Source organism: Littorina saxatilis, linkage group LG15 (assembly GCF_037325665.1).
Source record: "Littorina saxatilis isolate snail1 linkage group LG15, US_GU_Lsax_2.0, whole genome shotgun sequence".
NCBI classification, from domain to species: Eukaryota; Metazoa; Mollusca; class Gastropoda; order Littorinimorpha; family Littorinidae; genus Littorina; species Littorina saxatilis.
In genome coordinates this window covers 27,348,023-27,360,337 of record NC_090259.1, presented here as the reverse complement: position 1 = coordinate 27,360,337, position 12,315 = coordinate 27,348,023, and the positions used below count along the sequence as shown (strand labels likewise).

Below are 12,315 nucleotides of genomic sequence, written 5' to 3'. Positions count from 1 at the left end.
CTGGTTGTAGGGAACGCAGACTTACAAGCAATACAGTGAAGCCTGTGGCTCACGACTATGGAAATGTAAAGAAAAACTGTTCATATAAAAAAAGGGTTGTTGAGTTTTTACCCATTACGTCCATGTTGCTGTCAGTCACTGATCCAGGGTGACACTCGCATTTTGTTTGATGCCACCATGGCACCAGCAACTTGTAATCATCTTCCTTTTCCATTAAACAAACATGTTTACCGTTACCATATTTACCAAAATATCAACAACAAAAATCCAAATACACAACTTTCTAAGCAAAAGCATTTAAGATTTGCTGAAAAACAGACTCGAATAACAACAAAGTAAAAATGTGCACAGATGTCTTTGCTACCCATAGCAGACAAAACTTGATTCGCTTTCCCTGTATCAACAACTAACAAGATACCATCAAGTGCTTGTGTTTGGAATAAAAGAAAATTCCAATCAACAGAGACCAAGTCTTCTTACATTCCCATTCCCTTTCTACTTTAAAAAAGGAATCAACCCACACCCTAAACGAAAAAGGGTTTCCATGCAATAAACTCACTGTATACATACACAGCAACTATTTAGTATCAAATCTCTTTAGAAATGACTGCACTACTGTAAAAATCTAGTGAAAGTCTCATTTTGCCAGCTGCTTACGTTAGCCCTCCGATAAACAGGAAAAAAGAAAGAGAGAATGTTTTATGTTCTACAGGCTAAATATTTCCCCTCTTAACCCAATGCCCCCAGAACCGCCCGGCATGGCCCGCCGGAAGTGCCCTTGAAATCCCTGAAACGCCCGGCATGGCCCGCTAAACACTAGGTCACCTACTTTCACTTTCGCTTTGAGCCTTACCCATCAGGCCTTGCGACCGGATGTGATTAATGCACTTCCTTCCGGCTGCTTCATTCTAGCGTTTGCAGAGTTTGAATCGATGCGATAGTGTGTTAGCTGTGAATTTTCAAAGTTTGAGATTTTTTTGTCTGACAAAATGGCGTTGAACGAAGGTTTGGAAGTATGGTGTTCGATCATGGGGAACTCAGATGACGATTCTGACACGCCTTTCGAAGGTTTTCTACTTGAAGAGGTGAAAGGGGATGAGTCTGACATCGATCTGGGTGTTGTTATTCGACAACAGGACTTTCGGGAGGATTTTTCTGGGAGTTTTCAACATATATTGGTGTAAATGAGGACTGAAGGCTGACACGTTGGACGTTTTTGAAGAACACTTGCTGGATTTATTTTTTAAACAACATTTATTACATCGGAAGGGGACAGAACATATACTTGCATATGAAACTATAGTGTATTCTCGAGTTATTCTGCCATCTTCTATATAAATGTGAGTACTCTATGATTTTATATGAATTGTTTTGTTTTGTATGTGTGCATGTTGTGCGTTTCCCTTTGCTCAGGATTTAGAAGGCTGCCTGCCATTTTTTTGTCAGGGGGCATTGGGTTAAGGACAAGATATGGGTTATATGACTCGAGTTTTACGCCCTTACGTTTTTTGACAAGATACACAAGTGTATGCGTGTTTAGGTGGTATCAGCCATCTGCACTTATGGCAGAATGACCAAGGTCTTTTACATGCCATTGTGGTGACACAGCTTCCGTCTCTAGGTCTGCACATACAGTTGACCCGTGTCAGTCCCGGCCCTAATTCAAACCTGCGACTTTCCGATCACAAGTCCAGTGCTTTACCAACTGAGCTACCGGGCCCCCCGAGCCCTCCGATGAGAACCATAAGAAGTATTAGAGCATACCTTCACCCCCAAGATACTTCTGCAGACACCCGCAAGGAGCTTTGTTGTAACTGGGGCAATAAAATCTCTCCGCTGAAACACACGTCAAGAACAGATTCATATACACCATCAAAGTTCAAACTTTACCTGTCTTCCAATATACTCAATAAATAAAAAGATATGAAAGCAAAAATACCTGAGCTCTTTGTACTTGATGTGTAAACAATTTCTGAGCTTTATTTAGAAAACTTTCTAAATGATGCAATATGAATGAAAAGAAATACAATGGAACCTCCCTCCTAAGACTTCCAAAAATTTTAGAAAATCAATACGAAGACTAACCATCTTCATCCTGAAGCTGGGTAGCAAGCTGTGCAGCGAACGCCTTGGCCTTGGAACAGTAAGCTTCTTTCTCCTCCACCGATACCTGAACCACTAGTTTAGGGGGGCGTGGACCATCCAGGGACTGAGCTATTCATGCAAAAAGCAAGGTACTACATGTATTAGCAAAGCCCAAAATAAGAAGCAAAATAGCACTTCATAGTCTGAGTCATACGACGCATTGAAGAGAATATGATACAAACTCAAACTCTGTAAAAAGTTGATTACTTCATAAGTCAAATATGCTGGATTAGTTTTTTCTGGTTCAACAGATAATGTAAATGGCAGATGTGGGTTTTTCTCGGGTTTCTCTCAAGTATGCACACAAAAACACACTCACAACCACACAGGCCAGAATAGACATCCACATCCAATACCAATCTTAAAATGTATAGCTTAAATCAAAATATATATATCAGAATACATTTCTTTCTTTATTTGGTGTTTAACGTCGTTTTCAACCACGAAGGTTATATCGCGACGAGGGAAAGGGGGGAGATGGGATAGAGCCACTTGTTAAGTGTTTCTTGTTCACAAAAGCACTAATCAAAAATTTGCTCCAGGGGCTTGCAACGTAGTACAATATATGACCTTAATCAGAATACATTTATTATACATGTTTATTGACAACTTCTGAAGTACCAGGATGTAAAATGTGTTCTATGAAAATTATGTATACAAAATAAAAAGTTTAAGTACAAAGAGAGGAAAAATGGCCTTTTCAAATAAGACAGGTAATCTGTAAAACTATATCTGTAGACACAGGGTCAGTCATTAGCAGGAAAACTTATTGGAACACACAACCTGGCTGTAGCTTAAACATTTTCTGACATAGCCAACATTTTCCAAGAGTTAAACAACAAAAACAGTAGCATTACCACAAGCGTTGCAGAGTGTAAGCAGTTTTCCAGTGTTGGGGTTGAGTTTCTGACGCGGACTGGGCATGTGACGGCTCCGCTTGCCCCTTGCCCCTTGTTTGGACAGGTAGGGGTTGCACACGTATGGTGACTGGCATAGATCGCAGCTAAATGGCTGACCTAGATATTGTAAGACACACGAGAATGTATTCATGCACATTATGAAGTAATTTAGGGTTCACAAGACTAATTCACCAGCTCTACTCTCAAGGGAAAGCACTCTAAAATGTGTCACCAGAGCTGTGACAGTAATACTGTAAATCATTCAATAATACAGTACATTAATTTTGAGAAAAAAAAAAAAAAATTGGATGCGAATCATACTCTCATCAAATCTGCAATTATGTCATAACTTGTATAAAATATGCCAACTAACTAACACCGACTGTTGACTTAGACAAATACTCAGAATTGTAGTTTATGTACAAACTTTACAAACAAATGCATGTGCCGTAAAATATGTATATATATATAAAAGTTATCCACAAAAACATGCAGGCATGGACCTGCAAGCACACAAGCATTTGTAAACACACACACAGTGACACACACTTTACGTACCATTTGGCAACACATCATGGCGCCGATCAGCAGCAGAAGCAGCAGGATATCGTCTCTTTACGATTCGTCGTTTCTTTGCTGCCGAGGTCAAAGCAAACTGTTCAGACGCTTTCCTCTTGGACGCAAAGTCATCCGGACTAAAGAGCGGCTGTCTGTCTTTTCTTTTCCTCTCACTGCGCCTCTGCTCCAGGTGATTTTGGTCTGTAGTCTCTTTGTCTACCTGTAAATGTAAAGAACTGGTCTGTGATCTCTTTGTCTCCCTGTAAGTGTAAAGAACAACTGGTCTGTAATCTCTTTGTCTCCCTGTAAATGTAAAGAACAACTGGTCTGTAATCTTTGTTTCCCTGTAAATGTAAAGAACTGGTCTGTAATCTCTTTGTCTCCCTGTAAATGTAAAGAACAACTGGTCTGAAATCTCTTTGTCTCCCTGTAAATGTAAAGAACAACTGGTCTGCAATCTCTTTGTTTCCCTGTAAATGTACAGAACAACTGGTCTGTAATCTTTGTTTCCCTGTAAATGTAAAGAACAACTGGTCTGTAATCTCTTTGTCTCCCTGTAAATGTAAAGAACAACTGGTCTGTAATCTCTTTGTTTCCCTGTAAATGTAAAGAACAACTGGTTTGTAATATCTTTGTTTCCCTGTAAATGTAAAGAACAACTGGTCTGTAGTCTCTTTGTTTCCCTGTAAATGTAAAGAACAACTGGTCTGTAATCTCTTTGTTTCCCTGTAAGTGTAAAGAACAACTGGTCTGTAATCTCTTTGTCTCCCTGTAAATGTAAAGAACAACTGGTCTGTAATCTCTTTGTTTCCCTGTAAATGTAAAGAACAACTGGTCTGTAATCTCTTTGTTTCCCTGTAAGAGTAAAGAACAACTGGTCTGTAATCTTTGTTTCCCTGTAAATGTAAAGAACAACTGGTCTGTAATCTTTGTTTCCCTGTAAATGTAAAGAACAACTGGTCTGTAATCTCTTTGTTTCCCTGTAAGTGTAAAGAACAACTATGTAACAAACTGAAGATATTGAGTCAGTGTTGGTTTAAACATAAGTTTATTTTAACAAAGGTTACAATCATGACATGTATACAAAGTTCACAGAAACAGCAACAAGCTAAAAGCTTATAGTGGTGTTCCTGCATGACAGTACAACATAAGGCGGTAACGGCTAAAAATTTGTCTCAATAAACCAAATCTATTAATAACGTAATGAACGTTGCATAATGATTATAAAGAAAGACAGTAAAGGAAGGAAGTGTTCTTCCCAGCCTGAGATAGGTCACTTGGACCTTGATGGAAAATATGTATAGGTCAAAATGTCCTGCTTTTGTCCATAATTTGTTGGTCAGAAGACCTCTTACATGTCAAAACTATTGGACATTCCACCAGCCAGGGGTCAGACCAATATGTCAGATAAAAAAAAATTAGTAACATGTGTCAGTCAGACGTGGGAGTGGGAACAACACAGCTTGAACAAGTTAGTTCAAGTATTGAAAACAATACCACAACGTTGTCAATTTGATGGTAGCAGTTCCAGAATCCATAGCAAATATCTGTTGGACATCACATCATTGGAATGATAAAGTTATGATCGGGTTGTGGGGTACCCCATGACAGTAGGAGAACTGCTGATACTTTTTACTTGGCAACAATAATCTCACCTCAGAAGTGCCCTGTTCTCTGAGGGATGACATGGTTCAGACCAGTACATAGTCCACTGCCTGATTGTTGTGGATGTCAGGTTAAACACTCAGCTTCCATCTGAAACACGTATTTGTACTTAGGCCAAAAAAAAAAATTGTCTGTTTAGGGTAACCCGACCGACCCTATCGATTTGGCGCCGACCCAAAAACTTTTTTTTTTATTTCAAAAAAAAAGAAAAAAAAAAGAGGTAAAAATGCTAAAAAGAGACATTTGGCGTTTCTTTCTCTCCCTTTCTCTCTGTTTTATTTATACGTTAGTTTTGAAACATGTATTCATCAAATATAAGAAGTGAATGTTCAGCCAACATAGCATTTACACACAAACAAAACACAAAAAAAACAACAAAAAAACACCCACCTACCTACCGACCCTACTTTTTTTGGTCATGTTACCCTAAACAGACAAATTTTTTTTTTTGTACTTACGTTTATAAAGGGATACTATTGTTTAGGAGGAGTTTCTGGCGAATTTGACAAATCTGAACAATCTGGGAAATCCACTGTACTTTAATGACGTTAATACTTAATCTTATCTAGACTCACACGGCGCAATTTGCTCGAAAGCATACCACAATTACAGTAATGAATTAAATCAATGAGTGATTACAGTGAGTTGCTCTTCAGGGCGCAGCTTCTCTCCAGTGTTGAAAACAAACAGTAGTCCAGAAGCATCTTCCATAGCCACTGCAATTGTGCCAACTATTGTGCTGCCATACGCATAGGTCCTGCATTCCTTAAAAATGAAGTTACCCCCAGCAAAGGACAAATCGGCCATCCTTCCCCCTCATATACACCCTAAGTCACACAACCACACGTGCACGTTTCAGAAAGGCAAGAGAGAGAGAGAGAGAGAGAGAGACAGAGACAGAGAGAGAGACAGAGAGAGAGAGACAGAGAGAGAGCGAGAGAGAGAGAGAGAGAGAGAGAGAGAGAGAGAGAGAGCACTCTCTCTCTTACACACACACACACGCGGGGCCTGCATCCCTTCCTCTCACACATAGAATAATATATACCCTAAGTCACACACACCTTTCAGACTGGCAAGAGAGAGAGAGAGAGATCACTCGCTCTCTTACACATACACACACACCCACCCCCGATCACACACAATAAATTCTCCCTCTATCTCAGACACACTAACAACACATGTTCACACAAAGTGACAAACATGAATACACACAATGTACTACACTCACACGCAGGGCCATCCCTCCCTCTCACACCAGGGATGTTGCTACAAATTCATACCTATAGGACAAATGTCCTAGCTCTTCAGCATCAATAGGACATTTGACCGCTTTCAGAAATTTCAATAGGACGTCAGAATTTTTTCATTTTCAAGAATGACGCTCGCCGTGTTCCCCCCTGTTTTTGACCCTAATGTAGCACAGGATGCCGTTGAATAGCCAAACGTGTTCAGCTTTTGTTGAACTTTGGCAGGCTTTATTTTTATTTTTCGGTGGCATAACTCAGTGCGCTTCGTCAAAATGTATCGAACTGAAAGCAAAAGCAAACGAAAGACTTAGTCAGTTGGAGTTGTCTCCCATACTCATAACTTTAATGTGGTGCAAACGGGTGTCACCCAAACGCAAGATCCGCACTGCATAACTTCAGGGCAACTGTACGCGAGAGTGCTTGGTCGCTTTTTGAAAATGTGTATCTTGAAAGGAACATCAACGAATATCGCGCAGTCCGAAGAAATTGAGTTATTATCGGACAATACCAGCGCTCAATTGAAAACGATAGGACATCTGACCGCCATGCGGCTATGTGAATCGGACATTTGAGCCTCTTAATCGGTCTATGTCCGATGTCCGATGCCTAACGACATCCCTGTCACACAATGACACATGTACCCCAAGTCACAAACGCATGCGGGGCATCCCTCCCTCTCACAGTCACTGGGAGTCACACAATATACGTTATTTGCGTTTTTGACCAAAGTATGACATTTTACACAGATCGAGACAGTCATTGTTCACCTCGACCGCGATACCAAAATATGACAATTTACACAGATCGAGACAGTCATTGTTCTCCAAGACCGTGATAGAGGTCGAGGTGAACAATGACTGTCGAGATCTGTGTAAAATGTCATACTTTGGTCAAAAACGCAAATAACATTTATGTATCGATCGAATTCCTTTCAGGTCCTGACTTTGTTGTTGTTTTGACGATTGAACGAGCACACACACACATGCAAATCAAACACATAAGCTTCATATTTGGGCGTTTCAGGTTGACCGAAACTTCAAAGGAACTACAAAACACACGTCATGTACTGACTTTTTTGTTGTTTTGACGATTGAACGAGCACACACACATGTAATCAAACACATGACGTGTGTTTTGTAGTTCCTTTGAAGTTTCGGTCAACCTGAAACGCCCAAATATAAAGTTTTGTGGGCCTCTGATGTCACATGGCTCAAAGAAGGGAAATCCAATGTCCAATCTACATTGACACATGTACCCCAAGTCACACACACATGCGGGCCATGCATCCCTCCCTCTCACAGTCACTGTGAGTCGCACAATGACACATGTACCCCAAGTCACACACACATGTATGCGGGGCATCCCTCCCTCTCACACACACCTTTCAGGACATAATCAGAAAGGCAAGACAGAGCGAGAGACTCAGAGCACTCGATCTCTCTCTCTCTCTTAGTCTTGTAACCCCACACACGCGCACCAACACACACATGCCCGCACACACTTAGTTCTCCCTCTCGCACACACTAACACATGTGCACACAACTACACACACGTACACGCGCGCGAGAGAGAAATCACAGACACGACACACACTCAAAAAGCGTGAAAAAAAAGCAAGAAAGATGGCAGAGCTATGGTGATGATACTTGATTAGTTGATAGAACATTGATATAATTTATTAGTAAACTTGTTATTTTCTGCCTCAAGATGCCGACCTTTTGGAGAAAATGGATCGTTCTACAACAGTACTAAATAACTCCCTCGTCCTCAACTGAATAATTGCCTTGAAACCTATCCAATGTACAGAATTTTGAACAAAAATACATCGTACAAGAGCCCACAAACTTTGTGATTTGGGAGCAGTCGCTTGACTCGTCAGTCGAAAAACATCGCAAATGCAGTCTCTGAGCCCCACAGATGCATCTCTTCGTTATTTCATGGTTGCCTCATGCTTCCTGTTTGTGGTCTGAAGATCATACAAATAAAAACCTGCGTAATAAACACTGTCTCATGTAATGTATCACAGAAGCGCAGAAAAACTTCTGAAAGAAGAAGGCAGCGGATATGGATCATTTGGGTCAAAAGACAGTCGTCTTCAAGCAGGAAACGTTGCAAACACCGCGTATGGGGGGAAAAAAAAACATTCACAAAAACATTTCAAGGCTGTAAATTGATTTTTAAACGACCACTTGCATCCTAAGCATTCATAAAAATGATAAAACACCTCATCATTATGCTGGCGAATCAAAAATGGGTGCGTATCTTCTCAAATATCAGTTAGTACAATATCTCTGTGGGTTCAACTGAGACCGTCAGTCGCCGCAACTTTTTGCGGGATTCGTTGTTGTTGGTTTTTTTCCCCCCGCAGAAAATCTTACTGCACTATTTCGAATTACTTACTGTTTTTTGGGGTGAGCGTTTAATGGATCTGCCGGAGTTTCAAAACACTTCAATGTCTATTCATGTTTCTATTAGTATTTTTCATTCCATCTGTCGGCATTTGTTGGAGCGGCTGTTTCAGTGTTGTCTATCAAGTTGTTGTTGTTGTTGTTGTTGTTGTTGTTGTTGTTGTTGTTGTTGTTGTTGTTGTTGTTGTTGTTGTTGTTGTTGTTGTTGTTTTTTGTTTTTGCTTTTTTCAAATTGCAGTGTGTTCTCCCTTATATTCAAACAATCGATTTTGTTTTCAAACAAAATCTTGAACGAAATCATATTGACATATGACATTCACAATACATCTTTCCCAAAACAAATACCAACAGTTAACCCATTCACGTAAGAAGAGTGTAGACCTTTATTATAATACATTATTGTTCAATTGGGTTCCACACTTGAAAAGCACTAAGTTCGTTTATTTTCACTTCTCAGTTCGACTGACAATCTCTGTCTCAAACTTTCAAACTTACACTTATTTCCTAACCAACACAACTGGATACAACCTGTTACCAAAACATACTACCTATTAATCCAAAACCCTTATATTGCTTGGGAAATACTCAGTCTGACCAACAACAACAAAAAACACTGTTTTTCCAATCTGGACCGTTGGGCCTACATGCCGCTGCCACTAAAGATCACACAAATAAAAACACCAACAACTGTCAGAAGTATTACCCAAGCAATTTGAGGATGAAAGTCGCTTGTTCAATAGTTCAATGCTTGTTATATTCCCTTAGGTGCCAAGAGACTGGTTCCGAATAATTCTCACTTACTCTATACCACATGTCGTAATGATAAAAGGGGTCCTTAACGTCCTCACGGGAAAATTTCCTTTTAGGGACATGAGTTGATGATACGCTAAAAGAAGAAAGGGAGGGAAAGAAAAGGGCAAGGCCAAGCAAGCCCGACCGTGATAGGACCCCGGCCCCGCTCTCCATGAATAAGGGAGAGGGGTGGGGCAATAAGAAGTATACGATAAGATCCTTGTAAGAGAAATATTCATAATTTTTCCTTTATATGCGTTGACTTCCTAGGGGAAGGACCATTAAAAACATGGATTTTTAATTCAATTTTAGTTTCGTTAAGAAAAAGATAAAACTCAGGACCACCTGTTAAAAGGTTTAAAAGTGACAACATTGTGAGAAAAATACTAAAGAACATGCGCAAAACGTAATACTGATCTTCTATAGGGTAGTAACATTTGGACACATCATTTCATTGACGCACGCATGAGTTGCTATGAGTTAATTATAAATAGGATAAAAAGACCTATCTGCGTTGTCCGTCGACCTCCCCGCCACTACAATAGTCGCAGAGGTGCATTTAGAGGTGCTTTTATACTTCCCTTTGTTTATTAGATCGCTGCCACTGATACACAACAGTTTTTTGTTTGTGCAGCGCAGCCGGCGTGTAAATGCGCCTGCACGATGTCGCATAACCAGACTAGCATTATCCACTTAAAATTAGAGTATTTAAGTATCTTCTGTACAACACTTCTATTAGCCTATTTAGACTTCAATAAAGTCGGGTTTAGAGGCCAGTGATGGATATATTCTTTTAATTATTTCAAAATAATCAATGTAATCTTGATACAATATTAAAGAAGGATACTTGTCGACGAAGATTAGTACTGTTTTGTGTAAAAAGGTTTAAAGTACTATTCATTTATGTGTCTTCCACACAGAGAATATTTATTAGTACAGGGCTCAAACTGCAATGGTTGGAAACAAGTGTTATGACAGAAGGTTGTACCGTGATCGTCCTCAACACATTTTTCGCTATGTAAAAGTTGTTTTCATTTGTTTTTACAATAATTAAAACGTATGCCACTGGACCCTCAGCCCGACCATACATCAGTCCCGTCCACACAGAGAATATTTACTAGTACAGGGCTCAAACTGCAATGGTTGGAAACAAGTGTTATAACAGAAGGTTGTACCGTGATCGTCCTGAACACATTTTTCGCTATGTAAAAGTTGTTTTCATTTGTTTTTACAATAATTAAAACGTATGCCACTGGTCCCTCAGCCCGACCATACATCAGTCCCGTGGCCTCACAGGTGAAGTGAAATCAGAATAATGTAAATGGGGGAGGGGGAGCATGTCTTGCAAACGGCAACTAAATAATCGAGCATACAAAATGGTCAGTTTAAAATACAGAAGAGACATAAACCTTCTTGGTTTTAACAAATCTTTATTCAGTTTTAGTATCGTGACAAATAGTATATGACATAGGGGATCCGAACTTAAGCACAAAGCGTACACATGTATTCACGAATCCAATGGAAAACATAAAAGAAGAAAACACGATGGCAGAGAAAATAAAAAATACTAGTTTGAGAATATATATAAATGCAAACAGAAAAGCACGATACAAACTCTAGTGCATGGTTGGGAAATTCCTGTTTGGAATGCTGTGCGTGCTTTACGCAGTTTATCAGAGAAAACGACAGAACATAAATAGTATTCATCAAAATTTGACAAATACAGCTAAACATAACGTTTCTCAGGCGTAAGAAAGCCAAAAAGAAGCCGGCGGGACAGCAGCTACTAGCATATTGGCAGCATGATTGAAATAATGTGTGCTTTACTCCGAAAGGCTTTCCCCCATCTTACAAATGTTCCATTCAAATTCAGCTCGACACCTTGGTGGACAAAAGCCGATGGATAATAATTAAACATCATATATTCTCATATTTGACGGATAGTGTCACAGCTGGTTCAGTTCGACACGACGTCGGGACTGGGTGGCCGAGTGGTAACGCACTTGCGCTCGGAAGCGAGAGGTTGCGAGTTCGACCCTGGGTCAGGGCGTTAGCAATTTTCTCCCCCCTTTCCTAACCTAGGTGGTGGGTTCAAGAGCTAGTCTTTCGGATGAGACGAAAAACCGAGGTCCCTTCGTGTACACTACATTGGGGTGTGCACGTTAAAGATCCCACGATTGACAAAGGGGTCTTTCCTGGCAAAATTGTATAGGCATAGATAAAAATGTCCACCAAAATACCCGTGTGACTTGGAATAATAGGCCGTGAAAAGTAGGATATGCGCCGAAATGGCTGCGATCTGCTGGCCGATGTGAATGCGTGATGTATTGTGTAAAAAAATTCCATCTCACACGGCATAAATAAATCCCTGCGCCTTGAATATGTGCGCGATATAAATTGTATAAAATAAAAATAAAAAAATAAAAAAATAAATCCCTGCGCTTAGAACTGTACCCACGGAATACGCGCGATATAAGCCTCATATCGATTGATTGACGTGGGCGGGGCTTATGTCTTGGATGTCACTTGGTTTGGGTGATGGACGGTCGTCTCTACTACAGTTTCTACTACAGTTTCTACTGTAGTAGTCTTGAGAGCGCA

General features: G+C 40.1%; 1 protein-coding gene across 1 annotated transcript; it reads right to left on the bottom strand.

Annotated features, from left to right (window-relative positions):
• Window positions 1-1,753: 1,753 nt before the first annotated feature.
• Window positions 1,754-8,573, bottom strand: LOC138947974 (uncharacterized). The gene is made up of 6 exons (XM_070319499.1): window positions 8,360-8,573; window positions 5,258-5,357; window positions 3,603-3,822; window positions 3,003-3,161; window positions 2,086-2,214; window positions 1,754-1,836 (listed from the first exon to the last, which is right to left on the bottom strand). The coding sequence occupies exons 2-6, from the start codon at window positions 5,288-5,290 to the stop codon at window positions 1,754-1,756; spliced, it is 624 nt and encodes a 207-aa protein (XP_070175600.1). The 5' UTR covers window positions 5,291-5,357; window positions 8,360-8,573.
• Between the last annotated feature and the right edge of the window lie 3,742 nt (window positions 8,574-12,315).

Excerpts from the sequence above, each read along its gene's own strand:
- LOC138947974 (XM_070319499.1), bottom strand. The coding sequence starts at position 5,290 with ATGTCATCCCTCAGAGAACAGGGCACTTCTGAG. Across the intron at positions 3,823-5,257 it reads GAGAACAGGGCACTTCTGAG|GTAGACAAAGAGACTACAGA; the intron begins GTGAGATTATTG and ends TTACATTTACAG. Across the intron at positions 1,837-2,085 it reads CCAGCTTCAGGATGAAGATG|CGGAGAGATTTTATTGCCCC; the intron begins GTTAGTCTTCGT and ends CGTGTGTTTCAG.